The following is a 22,144-nucleotide window of genomic DNA, read 5'->3' on the forward strand; positions in this document are numbered from 1 at the left end:
GAGATAATAATTTGTATGGTTTCAGTTTATTTTAAGTTTATTGAGGCTTATTTTATTGCCTAACATAGTCTGTACTGGATAATGTTCCATGTTCCCTTGTGTATCCTACTGTTGTTGGAGGGAGTATTCTATGGCGGTCTGGTAGGTCTAATTAGCTTAAGAGTATTGTTCAAGTCTCCTGTTCCCTTTTGGTCTTCTGCTTAGTTGTTCTATCCATTATTGAATGATGTGTAGTTTTTATGTCTTTTCAGACTCTGTTGTTAGACGCACATATGTTTATACTTTATATATTCCTTATTGATTGATCATTTGCCATCATAAAATATCCTTTATTTCTAGACTTGTTTTAAAGTCTGTTATGTCAGATATTAGTATAGCTACTGCAGCTTTCTTATGGTTGCTCTTTTCATGATACATGTTTTTCTGTTTACTTTTAACCTATGTTTGTCATTAAATCTAAAGTGTATCTCTTGTAGATAACACATCTTTGGATCTGATTTTTATCCAGTTTGAGGACCTATGCCTTTTGATTGTTTACTCTATTCATATTTAATGTTATTATTTATATAGCTGGATTCACATCTTGTGTTCTATGTCTCATTTCTTTTTTTTTTTTTTTTTTTTTTTTTTTTTGCTCCTCTATTCCTTTACTGCTTCTTTTGCATTAAGCAAATATTTTCTGGTGTAACATCTTAATTAGTGATTTTTTTCTGGAATTTAGAAAAAAGTTATTTATTAGTGGTTGCTCTCAGAATCTACTTCAGAATTATTCTCATCCAGTAAAATATAGAAATGTTACTCTTATATAGCTATATTCCTTCTTTCCCTTTTTTTGTGCTATTACAATAACACTGATTTTCTGCATTTCTGTCTCACTGAATTCCACTCTGATCTTTACCATCTCCTTTCTTCCACTCTTCTGAATTTCATATACTCTTCTTTTCCTAGTTTCTTAGGTTAGAAGCTGAAGCCATTCTTTTCTAGTAGAGGTGTTTGGTGCCATAAACTTCTAAGTATTTCTTCAGCTGCATTCACAAATGATATGTTGTGTTTTCATTTTACTCAGTTTAAAATACTTTCTAATTTCCCTTTTGATTTATTTTTTGTGTGTGTTAGTCAATGACCAAATATTTGGGAATTTTCCAGATAGTTTTTGTTTTCGTTTTTACTATTGATTTCTAATATACTTCTGTTGTGGTCAAAGAACCATGTTATATGTCAGGGCCTGTGGAAAGTTTATCACATGCTTCTCAGGAAAAGGTCAGGCCGAAAAATCCTGCCGCTGAGAAAAAACAATATAAATAAAATAAGTCTCAGGCCAGCTAAAAGATAGGAAATAACAACAAAAATTAATCTTAATACTAAAATATTTATGAATAAATTGATGTCTTGGATTTCCTTCAAAATAATCCAAGATGAGGGGGAGTAGATAAGGGAAAAGCTCAAACAAGACTGGCCAGGGAATGAATTGAAGCTAGATGACCATTCATGGTGGTTCATTACACTATTTTACTTCTTTAAACATTTAAAATGCTTCCATAATAAATGGTTTTTAAAAATGCAGTATTAACACTTCACTTAGTGAAACCTGGAAAAAAAAATACAGGGAAAAAACAGTAGTAGCTTAAACAATGTTCAAGAGAAAAGACTGCTAGCAGTACCCTCTATATGTGTGCAAAAAGCGTCTGCTTATAAGTGAGACATAAATATACATATATATGGGATAAGTGTGAGTCACTAGAGTTTGCTAAAGAGAGTGGGTTCAAACAAAATGAGCCAGTTGAAACAACTGCCCAACAAAAGAGAACAGAATAACACTATGAATACAAATACTCTGTTACTGAGTGTCCCAAAAATCTCTCAATATATCTCAAAATGTTCTTCTAAGTTAATTTCATCTTTTTTCAAGGACACTACCTAGCACATTTTCCCAAGATGAAGCACCTCTTTCATAACCAGTACTATCTTCACAAATAAACTAGTAACTTTATCACGCACTGCACTGTTTCAAGATGCAGTGATGAAAACAAAGTTTCCTTTTAATCTTCTTTCATTACCAAGTATAGTTTATTAAAAGACATAATAATGTTGGAAAATTAAGGAAATGCACTAATTATGCATTATCATATCATAGCAGAAACTTTATGTAACAAAAATTTGTAACATTCCTACCACATGCTTGGTCTTAGGGATACAGCAGTGAACAAATAGGCAAGGTCCCTAATGTTCTGAGCTTCCTGGACATCTGAATACTCTCCCCTCCCCATTCTACAAACAACGAAACCGAGATCCAGAGAGGTTAAATAATTGTTTTCCATGACTGCACATTTCATCAGTAGCAGGACTAGGGCAAAACAAGAACCCAGGCCTCCTGACTCTTAACGGCAAGGTGTATTTACATAACTTGAACTGGCTTCAATTTACACTACATTCACCGGTTCACAAACTGTACAGGGCTCTGTTTCTAGGAAGAGTATTCCGAATAAATACTAATGATAAAGCATAATCAGTCTCAAGTTCCGTAAGTGAATCATAACTTCATTTATCATATCATCACTCCAAAAGATGAAACCTTATATGTAAAAGGAACTTATTCTTGAAGACAGTGCCTAACCTAACCCATGGCTCATTACGGTGCCTGGCTAATAATATTCTATCGGAACAGCAGGTATTCATTCAGTCTGGCATGGAATATGCATTACCTGGTACTACTCTTAAAATGAATGAGGAGGAACTCGATTAAAATAACCAGAACAATTAATAAAATTTTAATGAAATGTTTGTAAATAAGTAAAAGCTGTTCTGCCTCCAAAGCAGCTTAGATCCCGCGAGTGCAGGGTCACCCTAGTGCGTTCCCAAGCAGCAAGCAGCTCCTCCCCTCCAGCCCACGCGCTCTTCTCGCCCACTCCGGCCGCGCGGGGGAGCAGGGGGAAGGGGCCGGCGTCTCCCGCTCAATTTCAATTCTCCCACGCCCGTGGCAGCCTGGCGCACCAGGCTTTCCACCCGCGCGCGACCTGCCACCTCCGACACGCCGACTGCCGGCTGTTGACCCTAGCCTGGCACGCCCGCGGCCGAGCAGCCCTCAGTCCTGCCACGAGCGAGACGGGGCCAGGCCCCAGGAGTGTCCTCGGGCCCTGGGGCCGCAGCCAGGAGAAGAACGCGGGGCCGCACCGCGGCGTCCGGGGTTAGAGACGCTGCGGCAGCCACACCCACCGGCTGCGGGGTGACAGCTCCAGAGGCGGAGGCAGGCCGCGCCGACAGGTGCAGCCGCCTTCTCGGTCCCGCCCGGGTCCGGGCTGGAGTTCCGCCACCCGCGAGCGCCCCCGTCCGCCCCCGCGCGCACCACCTGTCGGGGAGCTTCGCGCGCGGCCGGCGGCGGACGCCCCGCCCGGCTCCTGAGGAGCAGCCGGCGCAGGGCGGGGAGCCGAAGTCCTTGGGGGATGAGATCTTTACCGGAGGGTGGGCCCCACGCAGGCGGTGTCGGTGCTCTCGATCTCCTGCAAGATCCGCTCGTGCTCGGGGACGGTGCCCAGACCCTCGCTGCTCTCCGCCATTTTGGCTGGAAGCTGAGGAACCGGAGAGGCGCGGCGCCGCGGGAACGACGGGGGCGAGCGCCAGGTGGCGCGAGCGCGGAGGGGCGGGGCGGGGGCGGGGCGCGAGAGTCGGCGGCTGGGGGGCGCGCGGAACGCCGGGCAGGAGGCGCGCTACCCGGTTCCCGCCCCCGCACCTGCGGGAGTGAGTGGGGGCTGCGGGCGGCTGCCGGGTACCCAGCTGGCCTCCTGCTCTCCCTCGCGGCTAGCCCCTCCTGGGCGTCTAGTCCCGGCCTTTGGGCTTTAACATATATTCTTGTCTTCTGTGCGTGCCACACCCTGTGCCACACGCTGGGGATACCGTAGTAGTCAGCGAGGTGGACACTCAGATCATCACCCTGCCTCTGTAATAAGAGCCACGGGGACATTTAACAAGGGCCTGATGTACTCTGCGTTGTGGGCAATCAGAGAAAGGAACACATGCGCTCACGAAAAGCAAAATTGCGTGTGATAGTAAGATTTATTTTAGGAACGAATAAAGATCCCAGTTGACCATGAAGACCGCTCCAGGTGGATTCATGTCCTCACCTGCAAGAAGTCCACCAGTGGCCAGTCAACTTGGAAATAAATTATAAGCGACAGAAAAATGAAGTGACGAGAAATTAAGGCACTTGATGGCAAAGATACTGGGAAAAAAAAAAAAAAAAGCCCAGGGCGATGTGTGATTCATGCCAAAGTCCCTGAATCCCAGTGCCCCCAGGTCAGGGTAGTTGGGTTGAGGAGGGGTGAGAGCTCTTGAAAGGGGGTTAGCAGCAGGGAGGTGGGAGAGAGAAGGCAGGGAGGCTTGGACAAAAGTATCAGTGTAGAAAAAAGTCCTGCTTAATGACATATTTGTGGGACACTGAGTAAACCAGTTTGTCATGATCGAAGCAGGGAGGAAGGAAGACTAAACAGGAACAGAATGTAAACCTAGCCTGAGGAACAACTACTTTCTGCTCTACATTAATCGAGGGCTTTGAAAAGCTTCCCTTTGAGTCAACCAGCTCTTTATCCAACTGTGTAACTCACTCACCCTCAGTGAGCTTTTACTTGAAACCTACCTCCAGCCTCCTCCCCACAAACATCCTGGGAGGTGGTTTTGTATAATAGAGCATGAGCTCTGAAGACCAGTGTCTGAAGACATTAATTCTTGGATAAATATCACTTGACAGCTGTGTAACATTGGGCAAGAACCTAGTTCTATGTCAGTTAAATGACTGTAAATGACAATAGCAGTGTCTACCTCATATTGCTGTCCCATGGTGTATGAGTTTTCCATTGTTGCTATAACAAATCACTACAGATTGAGTAGCTTAAAATGACTCAGACATATTATCTTACAGTTCTGTACGTTAGAAGTCTGTCACAGGTCTCACTGGGCTAAAAATCAAGGTGTCAGCATGTCTGTGTTCCTTGCCTGAGACCCTGCAGGAGAATTTCTTTGCCTTTTCCAGCTTCTGGAGGCCACCCACATTCCTGGGCTCATGGCCCCCTTCATCCATCTTCAAATCTAGTAGCATCTCTCTGATCATTCTTCTGTGGTCACATCTTCCTCTGACTCTGACTTAGGCTAGAAAAGATGCTCAGTTTTTAAGGACCCATATGATTAGAGTGGACCCAACCATTTAATCCAGGATAATCTTCCATCTCAGGGTCCTTTAATCACATATGCAACATCCCCTTTGTCATGTAAAAATAACATATTCACAGGTTCCAGGGATTAGAATGTGAGCATCAGTGGGACCCACTGCCTACCAAACTTAGGAAGGGCCCTGTAAAACATTGCTAATGCCCACCTTCCTATTAATCTGGAATCTTCAGAGCAATGGATTCCGGCTATACACATCCATTGAGCTAAGATAGTCTTCCATTTCCTGCAGAGAGACCTAGCTTTTCATTCTCTTTGTGGGAGGGGACAAAGTTTGTCTTCATTTTTTTATGTCTCAGTTTCAATTTTCAAAAGGTTATTTTCCCCTCTTAAGAACTTATCTTAGCTCAAGCACAGTGGCTCACACCTATAATCCCAGAGCTTTGGGAGGCTGAGGTGGGAGGATCACTTGAGCCCAGGAGTTCGAGGCTGCAGTGAACTATGATAGCGAGCAAGATGAGGAGAGCAGGGCATGTGGCACAGGTCGGCTTCCTATTTGACCAGTGTCTCCAGCTGGAGCATTACTTTCCTGATCATTCCCTACCTAGAATTTTCCGCCTTTTCTTCACCCGTCCTGATATCTTTTATTCCAAAGTCAGCTCCAAGTGTGCCCCTGCTCTGGGAAACCAGCCCTGCTTAGGCACTCCTCAGGCCAGGCCTGTTTCAACACCTGCCCAGAGAGATTACTTCAACATAAGCAGCAGTATCTTCCCCGAAATTCAAGTGAACATGGAAGGAAGTCCATTTACCACTTCTCCTTCTGAAACAGTTTTTGCTGGTTCCCCCTGAGACTTCTGACAGTTCCATGAGTACCGGGAGGTTTTAGCTAAGAATTCAAAGTTAAATGTCCTAAATAACTAACTGTACATTTGTTTTGTTTGTTCGGTTGGTTTTTTTGAGACGGAGTTTTGCTTTTGTTACCCAGGTTGGGTAACAATGGCGTGATCTTGGCTAACTGCAGCCTCCGCTTCCTGGGTTCAAGCGTTTCTCCTGCCTCAGCCTCCCGAGTAGCTGGGATTACAGGCACGTGCCACCACGCCCAGCTAATTTTGTATTTTTAGTAGAGACGGGGTTTCTCCATGTTGGTCAGGCTGGTCTCAAACTCCCAACCTCAGGTGATCTGCCGGCCTCGGCCTCCTAAAGTGTTGGGATTACAGGCGTGAGCCACCACGCCCAGCCCTAATTTTAATCATGGACATAGATATATCAAATATATAAATGTGGGGTGGGGGAAGCCCATCCAATGGATAAATGGTTTTTGTTTGTTTGTTTGTTTTTTAAGATGGAGTCTCTCTCTGTTGCCCAGGCTGGAGTGCAGTGGCACGATCTTGGCTCACTGCAACCTCTGCCTCCCGGGTTCAAGCGATTCTCCTGCTCAGCCTCCTGAGTAGCTGGGATTACAGGTGCAAGCCACCACGTCCAGCTAATTTTTGTATTTTTAGTAGAGACGGGGTTTCGTCATGTTGGCCAGGCTGGTCTCGCACTGCTTCCCTCAAGTCATCACCCTGATTCGGCCTCCTGAAGTGCTGGGATTACAAGCATGAGCCACCACGCCCAGCCCCTAGGAGTGAATGATTTAATGTCTGCACTAAGAAGGTTATGGAGTAGCAGGGCACAGACAGGTAGATTGCAGATGCATGTGGAATTATTTTTTGGCAGTGGATATTGACTTTCAGAGATCAATCCAAAATCTCTTTTCAGGACTCCTGGAAGAAGAAAGATACACTAGGAAGACCGGCAGAGCAGGAGATGTATTTTGTGTCCAGTATAAAACTAATTGGCAAAGTAAGGATTTGACTTGTAAATAAACTCTTAGTCATTAGCAACTTATCTTTGCATCATTTATCTACAGACTAATGACCTGTCTTGGGAAAGCGCCTCCCTCAGAATGAGGTTGTAGAGTGCAACTGCTCTGGTCTGGCATTTAACTACTTGAGTTCAAATTCCAACTCATCTCTTACTAGATGCTAGGCCTCGGGGTGTTACTTAACTTGACTAAGCCTCAGCTTCTTCAAGTGTGAATTAAGGACAATAAGAATCTCTAGCTTACCAAATTGTGTGAGGATTAAAGAAGGTAATATATGTATAATGTTTAGCCTAGAGCTCAGTCAATATTAGCCTTGGTGACTAGGGTTATCAGGCATTTGCTAGTAAGCCAGAGAGCCCAGCATTTTAGCCTCCTCTTTGATAAAATAAAAATAAAAACCAGACACATAAATGTTCTTTTTTCTAATCATTAAAAAAAAAATAACCTGATTGTGTATCAGGGTTTTCTGCATGCTTGGTGGGTGTAAACCACCTGAAATATGTTTCCTGCTTTTGTAGAGAGGGAAACAGGAACGTGTCTTTGGGTTGGATTCTTGGTTCCAGACCCACTTTAGTGAACCCTCTGGATCCTGTGCTTTTAAGGCAAGCACCTTTCCTTGTCTTTGGGGGCAGTGCTCACTCATCCTTGGAAGCACATATCATGGTGGTGAACAAATCACTGAGTCTGTCTCCATTTCCAGGAACTGCTCCTACGTCAAGCACAGGGACGATGCCTGTATTGTTCATTGTCCAGCCCAGTGCCTTGCATATAGTAGGGGCTCAATTAGTAAGTGAATGATCGACATGCGACTACTTCTTGTATTAAGCTTAATGTTGTAAATGACATGTTTTTCTTTTTCCTTTTTTTTTTTTTGAGACGCTGTCTTGCTGTGTCACCAGGCTGGAGTGCAGTGGCGCGATCTCGGCTCACTGCAACCTCCGCCTTCCAAATTCAAGTGATTCCCCTGCCTCAGCCTTCTGAGTAGCTGGGACTACAGGCATGTGCCACCACGCCCAGCTAATTTTTTTTTTTTTTTAAACAGAGTCTCGCTCTGTTGCCCAGGCTGGAGTACAGTGGTGCGGTCTCGGCTCACTGCAGCCTCCGACTCCAAGGTTCAAGCAGTTCTCTGCCTCAGCCTCCCGAGTAGCTGGGATTACAGGCACCAGCCACAAGGCCCAGCTAATTTTTGTATTTTTAGTAGAGATGGGGTTTCACCATCTTGGCCAGGCTGGTCTTGAACTCCTGACCTCGTGATCCACCCACCTCGGCCTCCAGAAGTGCTTGGATTACAGACATGAGCCACCGCGCCAGCCCACCCAGCTAATTTTTTGTATTTTAGTAGAGATGGAGTTTCACCATGTTGGCCAGGATGGTCTCAATCTCCTGACCTCGTGATCCGCCCGCCTCGGCCTCCCAAAGTGCTGGCATTACAGGCGTGAGCCACCACGCCCGGCCAAATGCATGTTTTTGGAGGTAGGGTACACATCTACAAAAAGATTCCCCTCCTCGCCCCTGGGAACCCTATCATTATCCTCTCAAAACTTCGCATCATTCAAATGTTTCTTAAAGAGTTTTAGAGCTCTTGTTATAGAATTATAGAACTGTATCAAAATGTAAAGTACAGACAGTCTTTATACATTGGCTCTGATAAACTAATCCTTCCCCGCGGCTTTTAACCACTCGTTTCAGTTGTCCACCGTCACAAGGGCCCTCCTCCAGCTTCTGCCTTTTTGTTGTGGTGACCCCAAGTGGCCACACTGTGTAAGTGCAAGAGAATAAACAAAGCCCAGCTGGTCTGGGAGGATGCCGGCTGTAAAACCCTGTGCAGGAATCGGCTGTTCCATAAAGATCTGGACCCCACGGTGGAGAACAATAGAAGGAAATTTGAAATTGAAGCCAAATAAAATCAGTTTTTTTCTAAAATACGGGCCAGTCCTCAGAGGAGTTCAAAAGCAACTAAGCCCCGGGTTTTGTTCATTCAACAACTATTTTTATTAAATGTTTGTTGTGTACTTGCTCTCAGACAGGGCTGGCTCATGGTGTGTGACCTATGCAGTTGCCTTTGATTTAATACTCTGTCATCACCATCTTGTAATTCTTAATGATTTTTGAAAAAGGAATCTACATTTTCATTTTGCCCTGGGCCCCACAAATTATGTTGCCAACCCTGCCCTCAGAAAAATGTTCTGAAAGCCCCTAAAACGAAACATTTTAAAGTCCACTGAGCAGTTAAAGAACAGTATCATTTTCTCTGAGTTCCATTCTGTCTTTCCTTCAAATAACACCCCCCACCACCACCACCAACTCCACCGCCACCACCAGTTTATAAGACAAGCAACTGTCCCTGCTGTCTCCTCTTACCTTCCTTCTCCTTGTTGGTTTTCTTATTCGTCATCTTGTTCAATGCACTCTCTATTCCTCCCTCTTTCCCTGCTTAGCCTTCCTTTACTGCCCTTTGCCCTTTCTCCCTTTCCTCTCACTTGTCCGATTTTTCTCTCTCCTCTTGGCAAAATAGGATTAGAAATGTAGCTAATGAAATGACGATGATGATGATAGCTGACATTTACTCCCTGGCTAGGGATATTAGCATCCCTAAACCTTCCTATTCCTTCCTTTTTTTTTTTTTTTTTTTTTTTTTTTCTGAGACAGAGTCTCACTCTGTCACCCAGGCTGGAGTGCAGTGGCATGATCTCAGCTCACTGCAACCTCCGCCTCGCGGGTTCAAGTAATTCTCCTGCCTCAGCCTCCTGAGTAGCTAGGATTACAGGCGTGCACCACCACGCCTGGCTAAATTTTGTATTTTTAGTAGAGACAGGATTGCACCATGTTGGCCAGGCTGGTCTCGAACTCCTGACCTCATGATTTGCCTGCCTCAGCCTCCCAAAGTGGTGGGATTACGGGCGTGAGCCACCGCGCCTGGCCTGTTTTTTTTTTTTTTATTCTTCATAGCACTTATTAACACTTTTTTATTGGTGTATTTCTGGCTCTCTCCACTAAAATGCAAGCTCCCTGTGAGCACGGACTTTCCAGATCTTGATCTCACTGTATCAGCGGCAACCAGACCACTGCCTGTCACATGGTAAATGTGCCATTATTATTTATTAACTGAATGAATGAGTGAATGAGCATTTGCTATGATACATTACATTTCATTAATACATTTCATGCCTACTTCAACTAATCCTTTCAACAGCTCTATTAGTAATTATAAAGGCGGAATTTGAACCCGTATCCTTCTGGTTCCAAAGCCCATTCACTTAACCACTAAATAACCAAAACTGTCTCCCTGGTTGGAATATTTGGCTCCTAAACATAAAAATGTTTTTAAAGCTTTATCTAGTGTTGCAATAAACATCAAATAGCTAATGATATCATTTAAATGTCCAGCAAAAATTGGGTAACTGTATAGCCCACTCTCATAAGACATTCCAGACTTTTCTGAGGTGCCACAGATGCAGCAAGCCTCAGTCCCCAATTTATTTCTGAACAATTTCTCTGGACTCCATTTTTATGCAGAACACTATACTATTCTCATTAGAGATTAAATCAGGTCATGATATTGCATTAGTATAAAATATAAGCATTAGTGAATGTGATTTTTAAAATTAACACCTCTCTCCCCTGAATATTATGCAACCAAAATAAAATTTACATTACTGTAAGCCAGGCACAGAAACACAAATACTGCATGATCTCACTTATATGTAGAATCTAAAAAAGTTGAACTCAGAGAAGTTGAGAGTTGAATGGTAGTTACCAGAGGCTGAGGAGAGAGGTAGATGGGAAAAGGAAAGATGTTAATCAAAGTTTCAGTTAGGAGAAATAAGCTTTGGTGACCTATTGCACAGAATGGTGACTATAATTAATGATAATAATATATTGCATATTTCAAAATTGCTCAAAATAGATTTTAAATGTTCTCACCACAAAAAAAAATATGTAAGGTGATAGATATAATTAACTTGATTTAATCATTCTACAATGTAAACCGACAGTGAAACATCACATTATACCCTATAAATAGGCCGGGTATGGTGACACACACCTGTAATCCCAGCACTTTGGGAGGCCAAGGCAGGCGGATTGCTGGAGTTCAGGAGTTCGAGACAAGCCTGGACAACATGGTGAAACCTCGTCTCTACAAAAAATACAAAAATTAGCCGGGTGTGGTGGCACATGCCTGTAGTTCCAGCTACTCAAGAGGCTGACATGGGTGAATTGCTTGAGCCCAAGAGGCAGAGGCTGCAGTGAGCCAAGATTGTGCCACTGTATTCAAGCCTGAATGACAGAGCCAGACTCTGTCTCAAAAAAAAAAAAAGTTCTATACTCTAAATATATGCAATTATTTGTCAAATAAAAAAAAGTTTTAAAAAATTTGCATAACTCAATATTTCACACCTGCTCAGAATTTCAAGATGTTATGAGTGATTGTTTACTTCAGGACTCTAAAGTATATATTTGTTAAGTCATAGTGGAATATCCATCCCAAATGTAAACTAGACAATAATAGTCAACACTAATTATTGAGTATTTACTCTGTACCAGCCAACTATTATGCTAAGCACCTTATAGACACTAATCCTTTGAGATAGGTTTTATCATAATCCCCACTTTATAGTTTCAGAAACTAAGGCCAAAATCATAGAAGTGGTAAATGTCCAGTCCAGATTAAAATCTAGACCTTTGATCTTAATGAATATACTTGATAAAATAAGATTTAATAGAAATCTTACATTTATAAAGATATAAATAGCAAGAACATTCTAGAACATCCACAGTTAAATTTAGTTTGTTTTTTTTTAGTATGTCATTCTAAGATTTTATAGTATATACAGTTTAGGGTTGGTTTTTTTTTTAATGTTTCCTTTCCTAAAAGCACGTTATCTTTATTCCTAAAAACATGAAAGTCAAAGAAATACGATATCCTGTTTGCTCTTAAACTGATAAAACTTCATGGTCAGCTTTTGGAAAAGTGCCTGAGAGAGTCTGTGAATACAAGTGTGAAACAATTATGTTATCATAAAACAATTACAAAAATTTCTTCTGGTACGTCATCTTGTACAATTCCCTTTTCCTCCTATTTTTCCCAGTCCTCTGCAGGGCCTTCTTTAGACATCCACCCCCACCCCCACAGTCCCCTACCTTTCTACCTCCCACTAACTGTGCAGTACCCTACAATGTGTCCATGATTTGATCATCTCAGGCTCAGCTACAGCCACAAAACATGCTGTGACTTCTGAATCCAAGTCGGTTCAGACATTGTGACTTCAGGACCTGATCTAAGGGGCTAATAACACACCTGCAGGACTCCAAGGGGCATCGTGAGCCCCAGGCTACATCCAGGTATGAGTCAGTATCCATGGCAGCAGGTCTGATGGGTGATGCCTGACAGCAGGAAGTTCTAGTGTGAATATGGTAAATAAATGTTGCGAATACTGCTACTACCCTATCCTAGGACCGTAGCTATCGTCACTAATTTATCAGGATCATCCTCAGTATGAAGATTCAGGCAACCATTCCCAATGCATTGAATTGATATGCTACTTGAAACCTATTGACCATCCTTGTGCAAGGAAGTTGGTAATACTGAGTACAACAGGGACTAATGTTGTTTCCTTGAACATGGCTCTGGACAGTCATTAAGTCTCCCAGGGACAGGTACGCCCCCTAGCGGAAGGAGCTGGCAACGAGCCAGGCACATCTACACCAAATGGAGAGGCTAGAGAGAAAATCAGGAAACCTGAACAGAATGAGAACATCCAGTGGAAATTAGCCTATAGTTGCAATGTAATGAAAACAGTGATGCTCAGGGCAAAAGGATTAGGGCAGGAAAACTAATTGCAGACTTTACTTGCCCGTTAAGTTTCACCCTACCAATATTCTGCAAGCTAGGGGATTTTCTTTTTTTTTTTTTTTTTTTTTAAGCAGAGTCTTACTCTGTCACCTGGGCCAGAGTGCAATGGCCCAATCTTGGCTTACTGCAACCTCCGCCTCCCAGTTTCAAGTGATTCTCCCACTTCAGCCTCCCAAGCAGCTGGGACTACAGACATGCACCACTACGACCAGTTAATTTTTGTATTTTTCAGTAGAGATGGGGTTTTGCCATGTTGGCCAGGCTGGTCTTGAACTCCTGAGCTCACGTGATCCGCTGGCCTCAGCCTCCCAAAGTGCTGGGATTACAGGTGTGAGCCACCCCGCCTGGGCTAGGTAGGGGATTTTGAATGCCCAAAGCTAAACCATGCTGGGACAACACAGGCACTAGCAGTAGGCCTTCCTTTACATTTTCCCCTTTTTTCTTAAGTTCAGTCGCCATCTGCATGGCTAACATCAAATTCCACTTTTCCACCCTGGTATTTTCTTCCCCAATTCAAACTCTGTAGTTGTCTGAGATGGCTTTCATGGATGTTTCATTGGCAATGCAAGTAAACCACGGGAAAAGTATAGAGTCTCAGCTCTCCCCTGAAACTATCTTTCCTTCAAACTTAATGCTATGGGCCTTAAATTCCATTTCACACAAAAAGTGAAAACAAATGCAAGACCTCAAAATCATCTGATTCTTGTCCACTGTTTCAAAAAGAGGGCCAAAGGAGCCAACAAAAGGGCTCACTGGGAAAGTCAGGCAGCAAACGAGCTGGACCATCTGGGAGAAGCTTGTCCTGGGAGTAGCCATGAGTAAAGTCAGGAGGTGGAAAGAACACAGACTGGTGTGGTGAAAGGCATTATAGGCCATTGACAATGACTCCTTGTCTCTACAACCCACTCGTGACGCCTGAGACAGAGGAGACTCGTTTTCCCAGATGATGTGTGGGGATGAGTATGTAGGAAGGTTTGAATGCTCTGCAAAAGAAATGTCGTTCAGGTGCCCTTAAATTACACTGGTAGAAACCATCTCTTGAGTCCTGAGTCACTGAACTCTCTGAGCTCAACTTGTTAGGGGAGTAAACTCCACCTGGCCCAGATATGAACTCTGACCTCAAATAGGCCACCTCAGGTTGACTACCTGCAAAACAAGGTGGGACGGGAAAGGAAGCTAACAGCATTCAGGATTTTACAGCAGAAAATATCTGTCAAAGTAATGCCTTTCTTCTGAGACAGGGAAAAACACGTAGGTAAACTCTTCAATATTCTCTCTACCTCAATTCCCAGGTGCAAGCTTTTCCCTGGGAATGTTTCTGTCTTGCATTTCCAGTCCCGGTATCCTAACCTTTCTCTCCCTGTTCATTCCAGGCCTCACGGCAGGGCCTTCGGCTGCCTCCAGCCAAACTCCTTTTCCACCCTCTCAGCCTTTAGAGCTTATAGTTTTCTTTTGGTTTTGGTTTTGTTTTGTTTTTGGAGACAGGATCTTACTCTTGTCACTCAGGCTGGGGTGCAGTGGCGTGATCATAGCTCACTGCAGTCTTGACTTCCTGGGCTCAAGTGAGCCTCCCCCTTTGGCCTCCCGAGTAGCTGAGACTACAGGCACAAGCCACCAGCTAATTTTAAAAAGTGTTTTATAGGGACAGGGTCTCACCATGTTGCTTTGGCTAGTCTTCAGCTGGCCTCAAGCGATCTCCCACCTCAGCCTCCCAAAGTGCTGGGATTGAGCCACTGCAAGCAGCCAGAGCTTGACATTTTAAAATCCTTCCTCCTCCTTCTCTTCTTTGCTGAAATGATGACATTCTTGCTGGACTGCCCCTTTTCATTTTTATTAGAAAGGTAAGTATTTTCTTCACCATTAGCCCATGAGCTCATACGAATCACATTCTTAGGGGCTTCCACAATGGAATATTCACATCTAGATGGGGATTCGCAATGGAATATTCACATCTAGATAGGAGAGGCTTCAAAGAATCCAGAGCATTTATTCTGGCTTGTGTGTGTGTGTTTATGTGTGTGCATTGTGTTATAACCATTTCAGGCTAAAGATTCCTGAGGGCAGGGCCTGTGTCTTACTTACATCTTAGTAACCTTTATAGAAGTTTCCACAGTGCCCGGCACCTAGCAGCTAGGTAAATAGCGCTAGAAAGAGCATTAGAGCTATGCCTTGCAAGATACGTTGGATTTTAGCAGGCAGAAGGAAGAGTGAATAACAGGGGAAAGGAACCCTAAGCTCTAGGAAGCATATTGTCAAATAGCAGAGTCTAGTTTGACTGAAATGAGAGTCACGTCATTATTTTTCAACCCTCATATTTGGCCATATGAGCTGATGTGTTCCTGAAGCACAGTTGCAATAGAAAGTCGGTGACACACGCACATATGTATGGAAAGGCATCAAACGCCAATCTAAGAAGTCTTCATCTAATCAACTTATTAGAGGAACAGTTTAGAAAATTAGGAAAGCTTTTTGTTGAATACTGTCCCAGATAAAGTCTTGTTAGGGGCTTGTAACTTCACTCTACACCCCAAAATAACATCAGTGTGTTTTAACAGTACCTTTGGAAAGGAGTGTTCTCACCCTTTTTTAATACCCAAACATTAAGCTAACAATTGGTATTTTAGGCCCACTGCATGGTGGTGACAAGGTAGCACCTGGAGAACATATCTATGCAGGCTCTGCCCTTGAGGGTGATGCTGAGAGAGTGCTGTGGCTGCCAAATCTAAATGATTTTTTGCTGTAGAAAGACCAGGTACAAGATTGGTACCACGGATATTTGTCCTAAGAAGAGAAGATAAAAAAGATCCAAGCACCAAGAAAGGAAGTCAAGTCCAACACCAGAGACAGACTAGCTGACAGGATAGTTCTAAGGACAGACAAAGTCTGTAGATGTTGGCCAGGGTTGTGAGACCAGGGAGAGGTAGAAGGGGTTACAAGTTGAACACCAAGGGCTCTGAAGCAGCAATGGGAGTAGAGGCCATAAACACATCTAGGCTCCCTTCACCCTTTCTCTTGTTTTCACTTAGACTTAGCCACCTAGCACCTAGCACTTAACTACCTAGCACCTAGCACTTGACCACCTACCTAGCCACCAGGCGGATACACAAGTTTTAGAAGGCAATAGAACAATTCAAAGTATGCTCCGTATGGAGAAAATTATTGAGTTTTCCATTGCTACAAAGCTCTGGTTTCTACCACTGAAAATTACCAGCCCTTTTTCACAGAATATTTATGAAGCTCAGATAGGATGAAGGTATATATAATAGTTATAATGGAGTTTAATTATTTTGCAACTATACCTACACATTGATAATCCAAGAATCAACCAACAAATCTCAATTGTTTACCATGTCCCGAACACCACCCTAAGAGCTTTGAAGACATTCAAATTATGTTTAATGCAAAATAAGATTTAAATAGCTGGGAGAAATTTATTCAGGTTTAAACTTTAGTGGATTTAGAAGCACTTGGCCCTGGGGCCTTTCTGAGAATGAAGAGGTCATACACACACACACACACACACACATCCTTCCCCTTAATCTACAAATATTAGTCAACAAATATTTATTGACTGTCACTATCAAATTCAGTGATGAATATCTTGTTCCCACACTGATAGGTGTCAGAGACAGGCAGACATAGAGAATTAAAGAATTAAATTTTAAAAGCTGCCCTTTGAACACAATGACATATAGTTTTTCATTTTAATCCTGTTCTTGAACTGTGCAAATTAATACCCACATTACCAAATAAGCTATTTTTAAACCTTATATGTTGGTATCCAAGAAGATGTTAAAAAGAAAAAATAAATAAACCTTATATGGAAACAAAATAATACATGAGCGGTCACCAAACACTCAAGAAAGCAGCTAAAATACAAATAAATGGTCCACATTTTTTCCTACAACTCATATCCACCCAAATGTAAATTGGCTTCATTGATATGTCTAATTGTTCTGGATGTTTTTCACTAAGTGATACGTTAAAGAAAACAATTGAAACCTCATATACATTTATTTGGAGGTAATTGAGGTCCTTTTTGATCATTTGAAAGTCATAGTTTTTAATCTTACGGTGATGAGTTAGGAAACATGGAAAATAAAATGGATTAATTATGTCCTGTAATTTCTCTAAGGATAAGAAAACTTTGAGATTAAGTACATACAGAACTGTAACTGTTTTGCAAAAATATTTTTTACTCTTATAAAGAAGTATAAAAAGCAAGGAAAAGGACCACCTTACCACCGCTAGAGAAGACACAATAAAACGCAGTGGTGCCCTACCTTAAAGTAGCTTCAACAGGCAGCTCGAAAGACTGAATCTCAGCCAGGACATTCTCATAGGTTTGATCTGTTTCTTCTTCCAACATCGTTCCACAAGCTCCTGATTTCCCAGCTGCAGACATCAGATATTGAGTGAAAAACTGTTGTAATTTATAAAAATAAATGTCGTTTTCCTTATAATTATTAGAAGGATTCTCTGTTTACCCAAAGGAGCAACAAAAACAAGCTCACTGTCTGACTTCATGCTATCAAAGTCTTTGCTTCCAAAAATGTTGCACAGCTGTTGCTGTCCTGTCTCCACTTATAACATTTTACTTATTATTAACCTTGACACAGTTCGGAAAGTTCCTGCCTAGTGCCGGCTATATTTATTCACTTGTTTCTCAAAGACAATAACTGTATGTAGGAATTAGAGTCATTACACTATATAAGTTTACTAAATGCATGTGATTTGACAAGGCATATATATTAATATTATTTATGCTAAATACATAACCAAAGCTACATTTCTAGTTGTTACTGCAACTATGCCCTTGACCACAAACCCAAGGAGGTAATTTGCCCAGGAAAAATGAAATGTGTTATGGGATGTGATTTTGAGGTCACTAGGCTAATTCCTTGGTGCCCTGTCTATCTCCTTTGCTTCTCTGTTCTGCAGTGTCAGTTTCCTCCATTAGCGATAGAGCCATTAGTTCTTTTATCTCTTGTTCAAATACAAATGCTGCTGGAGGCATTTAGATCTTACTCCTTTTCAGTTCCTTATGCCTCACTGTGAATGAGTTTGCTAGATCCCTTCTGCAGAGTAGGTTTTGATGGAGAGGAAGAAAGAGAATGAAGATGTCAGGGTTTTAAGAAGGCTAGCTGCCACTGAGAGGAAGAAAGAGTGCATGAACCAGAGGCCCAAAGTAGCAAAGGAAAACGTGCCCTACAGCCAGCCCCAAGTAGGCCTGAAGAACTAATGGGCGTGTATTTCCCATTTCCCATCACCACTTGCACTTGATCTTCTTCAATTCAGTTTAAGCTCAGCTTTCTTGCTTAATACAAGAAAGACAATACTTAAAGGAATGAGTAGTGACATTCTTCCATATGAAGCTTTTTTTTTTTTTTAGTTTTTATCAGACTTTTTTAAAAGCTCTGACAAAAAATTGAAGTTTGTTCTCTTAAAAATGTAGTATTCAAAGCATGCTATAACTACAATCTGTGGCATTTGTCATAGATTGCATCAGTTTGTCACCCCTGCCTGCATCCATGCCCTTGCCAGTACCTCACTGTGGGCACACTAATTTGTCCCTGTCCCGTGGCTTTGGGCTCAGCCATGTGACTTCTGCTGGCCAGTGATACATAAGCTAAAATAACAGCATGTGAGTTCTGAGCCTAGACTTTCTAAAGCCTCTAAGGCATATTTCTGTTTGTCCTCTTGCACCTCTGCCATCACCTAAGAAAAGCAATCCCTGAGAGCTACGTGAAATAGAATAATCCCCACGGGTCCACAGACCTTCAGGGGAAGGTATATATTTTCATCTAGCTGCAGTAGCCTGAAAGAGAACTGCCCATCCAAACCCATGCTGATGAACCAAGCCGCAACTCAACCACAGACACAAGAGCAATACTAACTGACTGTTGTTTTCAGCCACAAACTGATGGGTTATAGAGCAATGGCAAACCAATGCAGCATTCCTCACTTCAACCCCACCAATAGCCCCCAACCCTCAGCCCTAGTTTTGCTCCATGGCAGGACGGAACAAATGCAGCACGAATATGCCTCACACCATTTCCCAATAAGATGAGTAAGTCCTTTGAGACTTGACAAAAATAATAATTTTCAATCTATCTTAAAGTTCTTGGCCGGGCATGGTGGTTCACACCTGTAATCCCACCACTTTGGGAATCCGAGGCGGGTGGATCACTTGAGGCCAGGAGTTCGAGACTAGCCTGGCCAACTAAAAATACAAAAAATAGCTGGGCAAGGTGGCACATGCCTGTAGTCCCAGCTACTTGGGAATCTGAAGCCCAAGAATCACTTGAGCCCGGGAGGTACAGGTTGCAGTGAGCCAAGATCAGGCCACTGCACTCCAGCCAAAAAAAAAAAAAAGAAGTTCTTTATGTGCAAGGTTTTAAACTTATACCAAATTATAAGATTATACGTGTGCTGAATGTCTATCTGATTCATATTTGTATTCCCCATAATGCTTAAGAGTGTACACCTTGTAGGCCGGGCGCGGTGGCTCACACCTATAATCCCAGCACTTTGGGAGGCTGAGGCGGGTGGATCACCTGAGGTCGGGAGTTCACGACAGGCCTGGCCAACATAGTGAAACCCCATCTCTACTAAAAATTTAAAAATTAGCCGGCTGTGGTGGCGGGCGCCTGTAATTCCAGCTACTCCGGAGCCTGAGACAGGCGAATCGCTTGAACCTGGGAGGCGGAGGTTGCAGTGAGCCAAGATTGCACCACTGCATTCCTGTCTGGGCGACAAGAGCAAAACTCCGTCTCAAAAAAAGAGAGTATACACCTTGTATACAGTTATAGTAGATACTGAAGAAATGCTTATCCAATGAATGAATGATAGTGAAAGCTACAAGCTGAGTTACCTCTGCCTTGTAAGGAAATGGTGCAAATTATGCAAAACTCTGACAATTCTAGATTGTATTTGTCAGGACCTGAAAATACATAAATACATGATGAGCTATCACTCTTAAGAGAGCCATCAGCATCACTATATTACACTGAAGAGAAAAAAATTCATAAATAAGGCCACATATTCATGAACACATACATCTGTGATGACTGATCCAGTTCTAAATATCCTATGGTTTTAAAAATTCATTCTTCTCTCCACACAGCACAAATTTTAATTTTGAAAATTTTCAAACTTATAGAAGAATTACAAGAAGAATATAAACTGAACAAAAATATACCCTTCATCTGATTCACCAACTGTTAATATTTTGCCACATTTGCTTTCTCTCTCTCTCTCTCTTTATTCAAGGAGATTTTACAATGTAGGCATATGCTCTTAATATTGGAGAGAAAATGTATTAATTTAAATAGAATAGGCTGGGCGCAGTGGGTCACGCCTGTAGTCCCAGCACTTTGGGAGGCCGAGGCAGGCGGATCACCTGAGGTCAAGAGTTCGAGACCAGCCTGGCCAGTATGGTGAAACCCCGTCTCTACTAAAAATACAAAAATTAGCTGGGCATGGTGGCACACGGCTGTAGTCCCAGTTCTTCGGGAGGCTGAGGCAAGAGAACTGCTTGAACCAGGCAGGTGGAGGTTGCAGTGAGCCGAGATCATGCCATTGCACTCCAGCCTGAGTAACAGAGCGAGACTCCATCTCAAAAAAGAAAAAAAAAATAGAATATAGTATAGAAGAATACTATACCCTAAAGTAGTTTAATTAACAAACCACTATAGCTTTGACTTACTGTCACTGCATGACCCCACTCCTCCTACACAGCACATTCATCCTCTTCCGGTACAGCCAGCTCAGCCTGGAGATTCAAGGTCTTCTGTCCTGGTGGCCCGGTTGCCTCCCTCTGCTCCTCAGCTCTCCCCACCCTCCCTCTACTCCCACCCCACTGTCTTCTGCTCCTCCCAGTCCTGCTAAGTGCAGTTTCTCTCTGCCTCTTACTTTCTTCTATACCGTTTGAGACAAGGGCAACAACTTCCTGTTTCCACTGACTAAACCAGCATCTTCCTTTTATTCAAAACTTTCCTTGAGTGCCATTTCCTGCCGGAAGTTTGCACGATTAAATGAACAAGAGAGGCTCTCCTCCCAAAAGTAAGAGAGAAAACAACCTCCCCCGTCTCATAGTGCTGACAACAAATTCATCAAATGAGGAAAATAAAAGGAGGAAGTGGAAAGTTTTGAAACAGCCATATTCCAAGATGTCCATAAAAAAGAATGGCGTGTGTGACTGGAATGTTCCCAGTCTGGACCCTTAACCTCTCTTCCCAGCTGCAGCTCAAACTCTTTGACTACTTCCTAGAATTAAGTCTGACCACTAACAAGAGAAGTTTAAGTGACCCTAGGCTAGTGGTTCTCAACTGGGTGATCTTGCGGGTGCCCTGCTCGAGGGAAATGTCTGGTTACATATTTGATTGTCACCATGGGAGGTGGGTAGTGCTACTGATATCTAGTGGGAATGGGCCAGGGATACTGCTAAACAACCTACAATGCACAGCACAAACCCCCACCTGGCCTGCAACACACACACACACACACACACACACACACACACACACACGAATTATCCAGCCTGAAATGCCAGTAGTGCCCAGGCTGATCTTTGGGACGCACCATCAAGCCATGTGTGAAGTTGATATAGTCCTGTTCCTTGGGGCCCTTTTCTAGGCCGTTTTCTTTTTTCTCTATAACTGAGTCTCTGTCCCATTGGCCTGCTAGGAACCCCTGTCCCTCTAGAACTGGAAATCAACCTTTTTTTTTTAAAGTAAGTTTATTCTGCAAATAAAACGGCATCAGTCGCTCACCTTTCTCACTCCATCACCAAGACTAGACTCCCAGGCTCCTTGCTCTGTACTGGAACCACTAGTGGGAAGCATTATGTTTGTTACAAGAAAGGGCTCCCAAGAGAGGGTTCTTGGATCTCACACAAGAAGGAATTTGAGGCGAATCCATAAAGTGAAAGAAAATTTATAAAGCAAATAAAGGAATAAAGAATGACTACTCCATAGGCAGAGCAGTGGCATGGGTGCTCAGCTGCTTATACTTATTGATATTTCGTGATTATATGCTAAACAAGGGGTGGATTATTCATGAGATTTCCGGGAAAGGGCTGAGCGATTCCCAGAATTGGGGTTCCTCCCCTTTTTAGACCATATAGGGTAACTTCCTGACATTGCCATGGCATTTGTAAATTGTCATGGTGCTGGTGCCAGTGTCTTTTAGCATGCTAAAGCATTATAATGAGCAGTGAGGATGACCGGAAGTCACTCTCATCACCATCTTGGTTTTGGTGGGAT

The 22,144-nt window shown here is 43.0% G+C and overlaps 1 protein-coding gene across 11 annotated transcripts in view; it reads right to left on the minus strand.

Moving 5' to 3' along the window:
* The window catches only part of EXOC6 (exocyst complex component 6), a 214,284-nt gene extending 193,448 nt beyond the window's left edge, over positions 1-20,836 (minus strand). For 2 of the 11 annotated variants that reach the window (XM_021943477.2, XM_003904002.4), the window contains exon 1: positions 3,454-3,627. In XM_021943477.2, coding sequence (XP_021799169.1) covers positions 3,454-3,554 — 101 coding nt within the window. In that variant the 5' untranslated portion in view covers positions 3,555-3,627. The other 9 variants (XM_031652176.1, XM_031652175.1, XM_009214978.4 and 6 more) reach the window with 9 other exon arrangements.
* Positions 20,837-22,144: the final 1,308 nt, after the last annotated feature.

This window comes from Papio anubis, chromosome 11 (assembly GCF_008728515.1).
Source record: "Papio anubis isolate 15944 chromosome 11, Panubis1.0, whole genome shotgun sequence".
NCBI classification, from domain to species: Eukaryota; Metazoa; Chordata; class Mammalia; order Primates; family Cercopithecidae; genus Papio; species Papio anubis.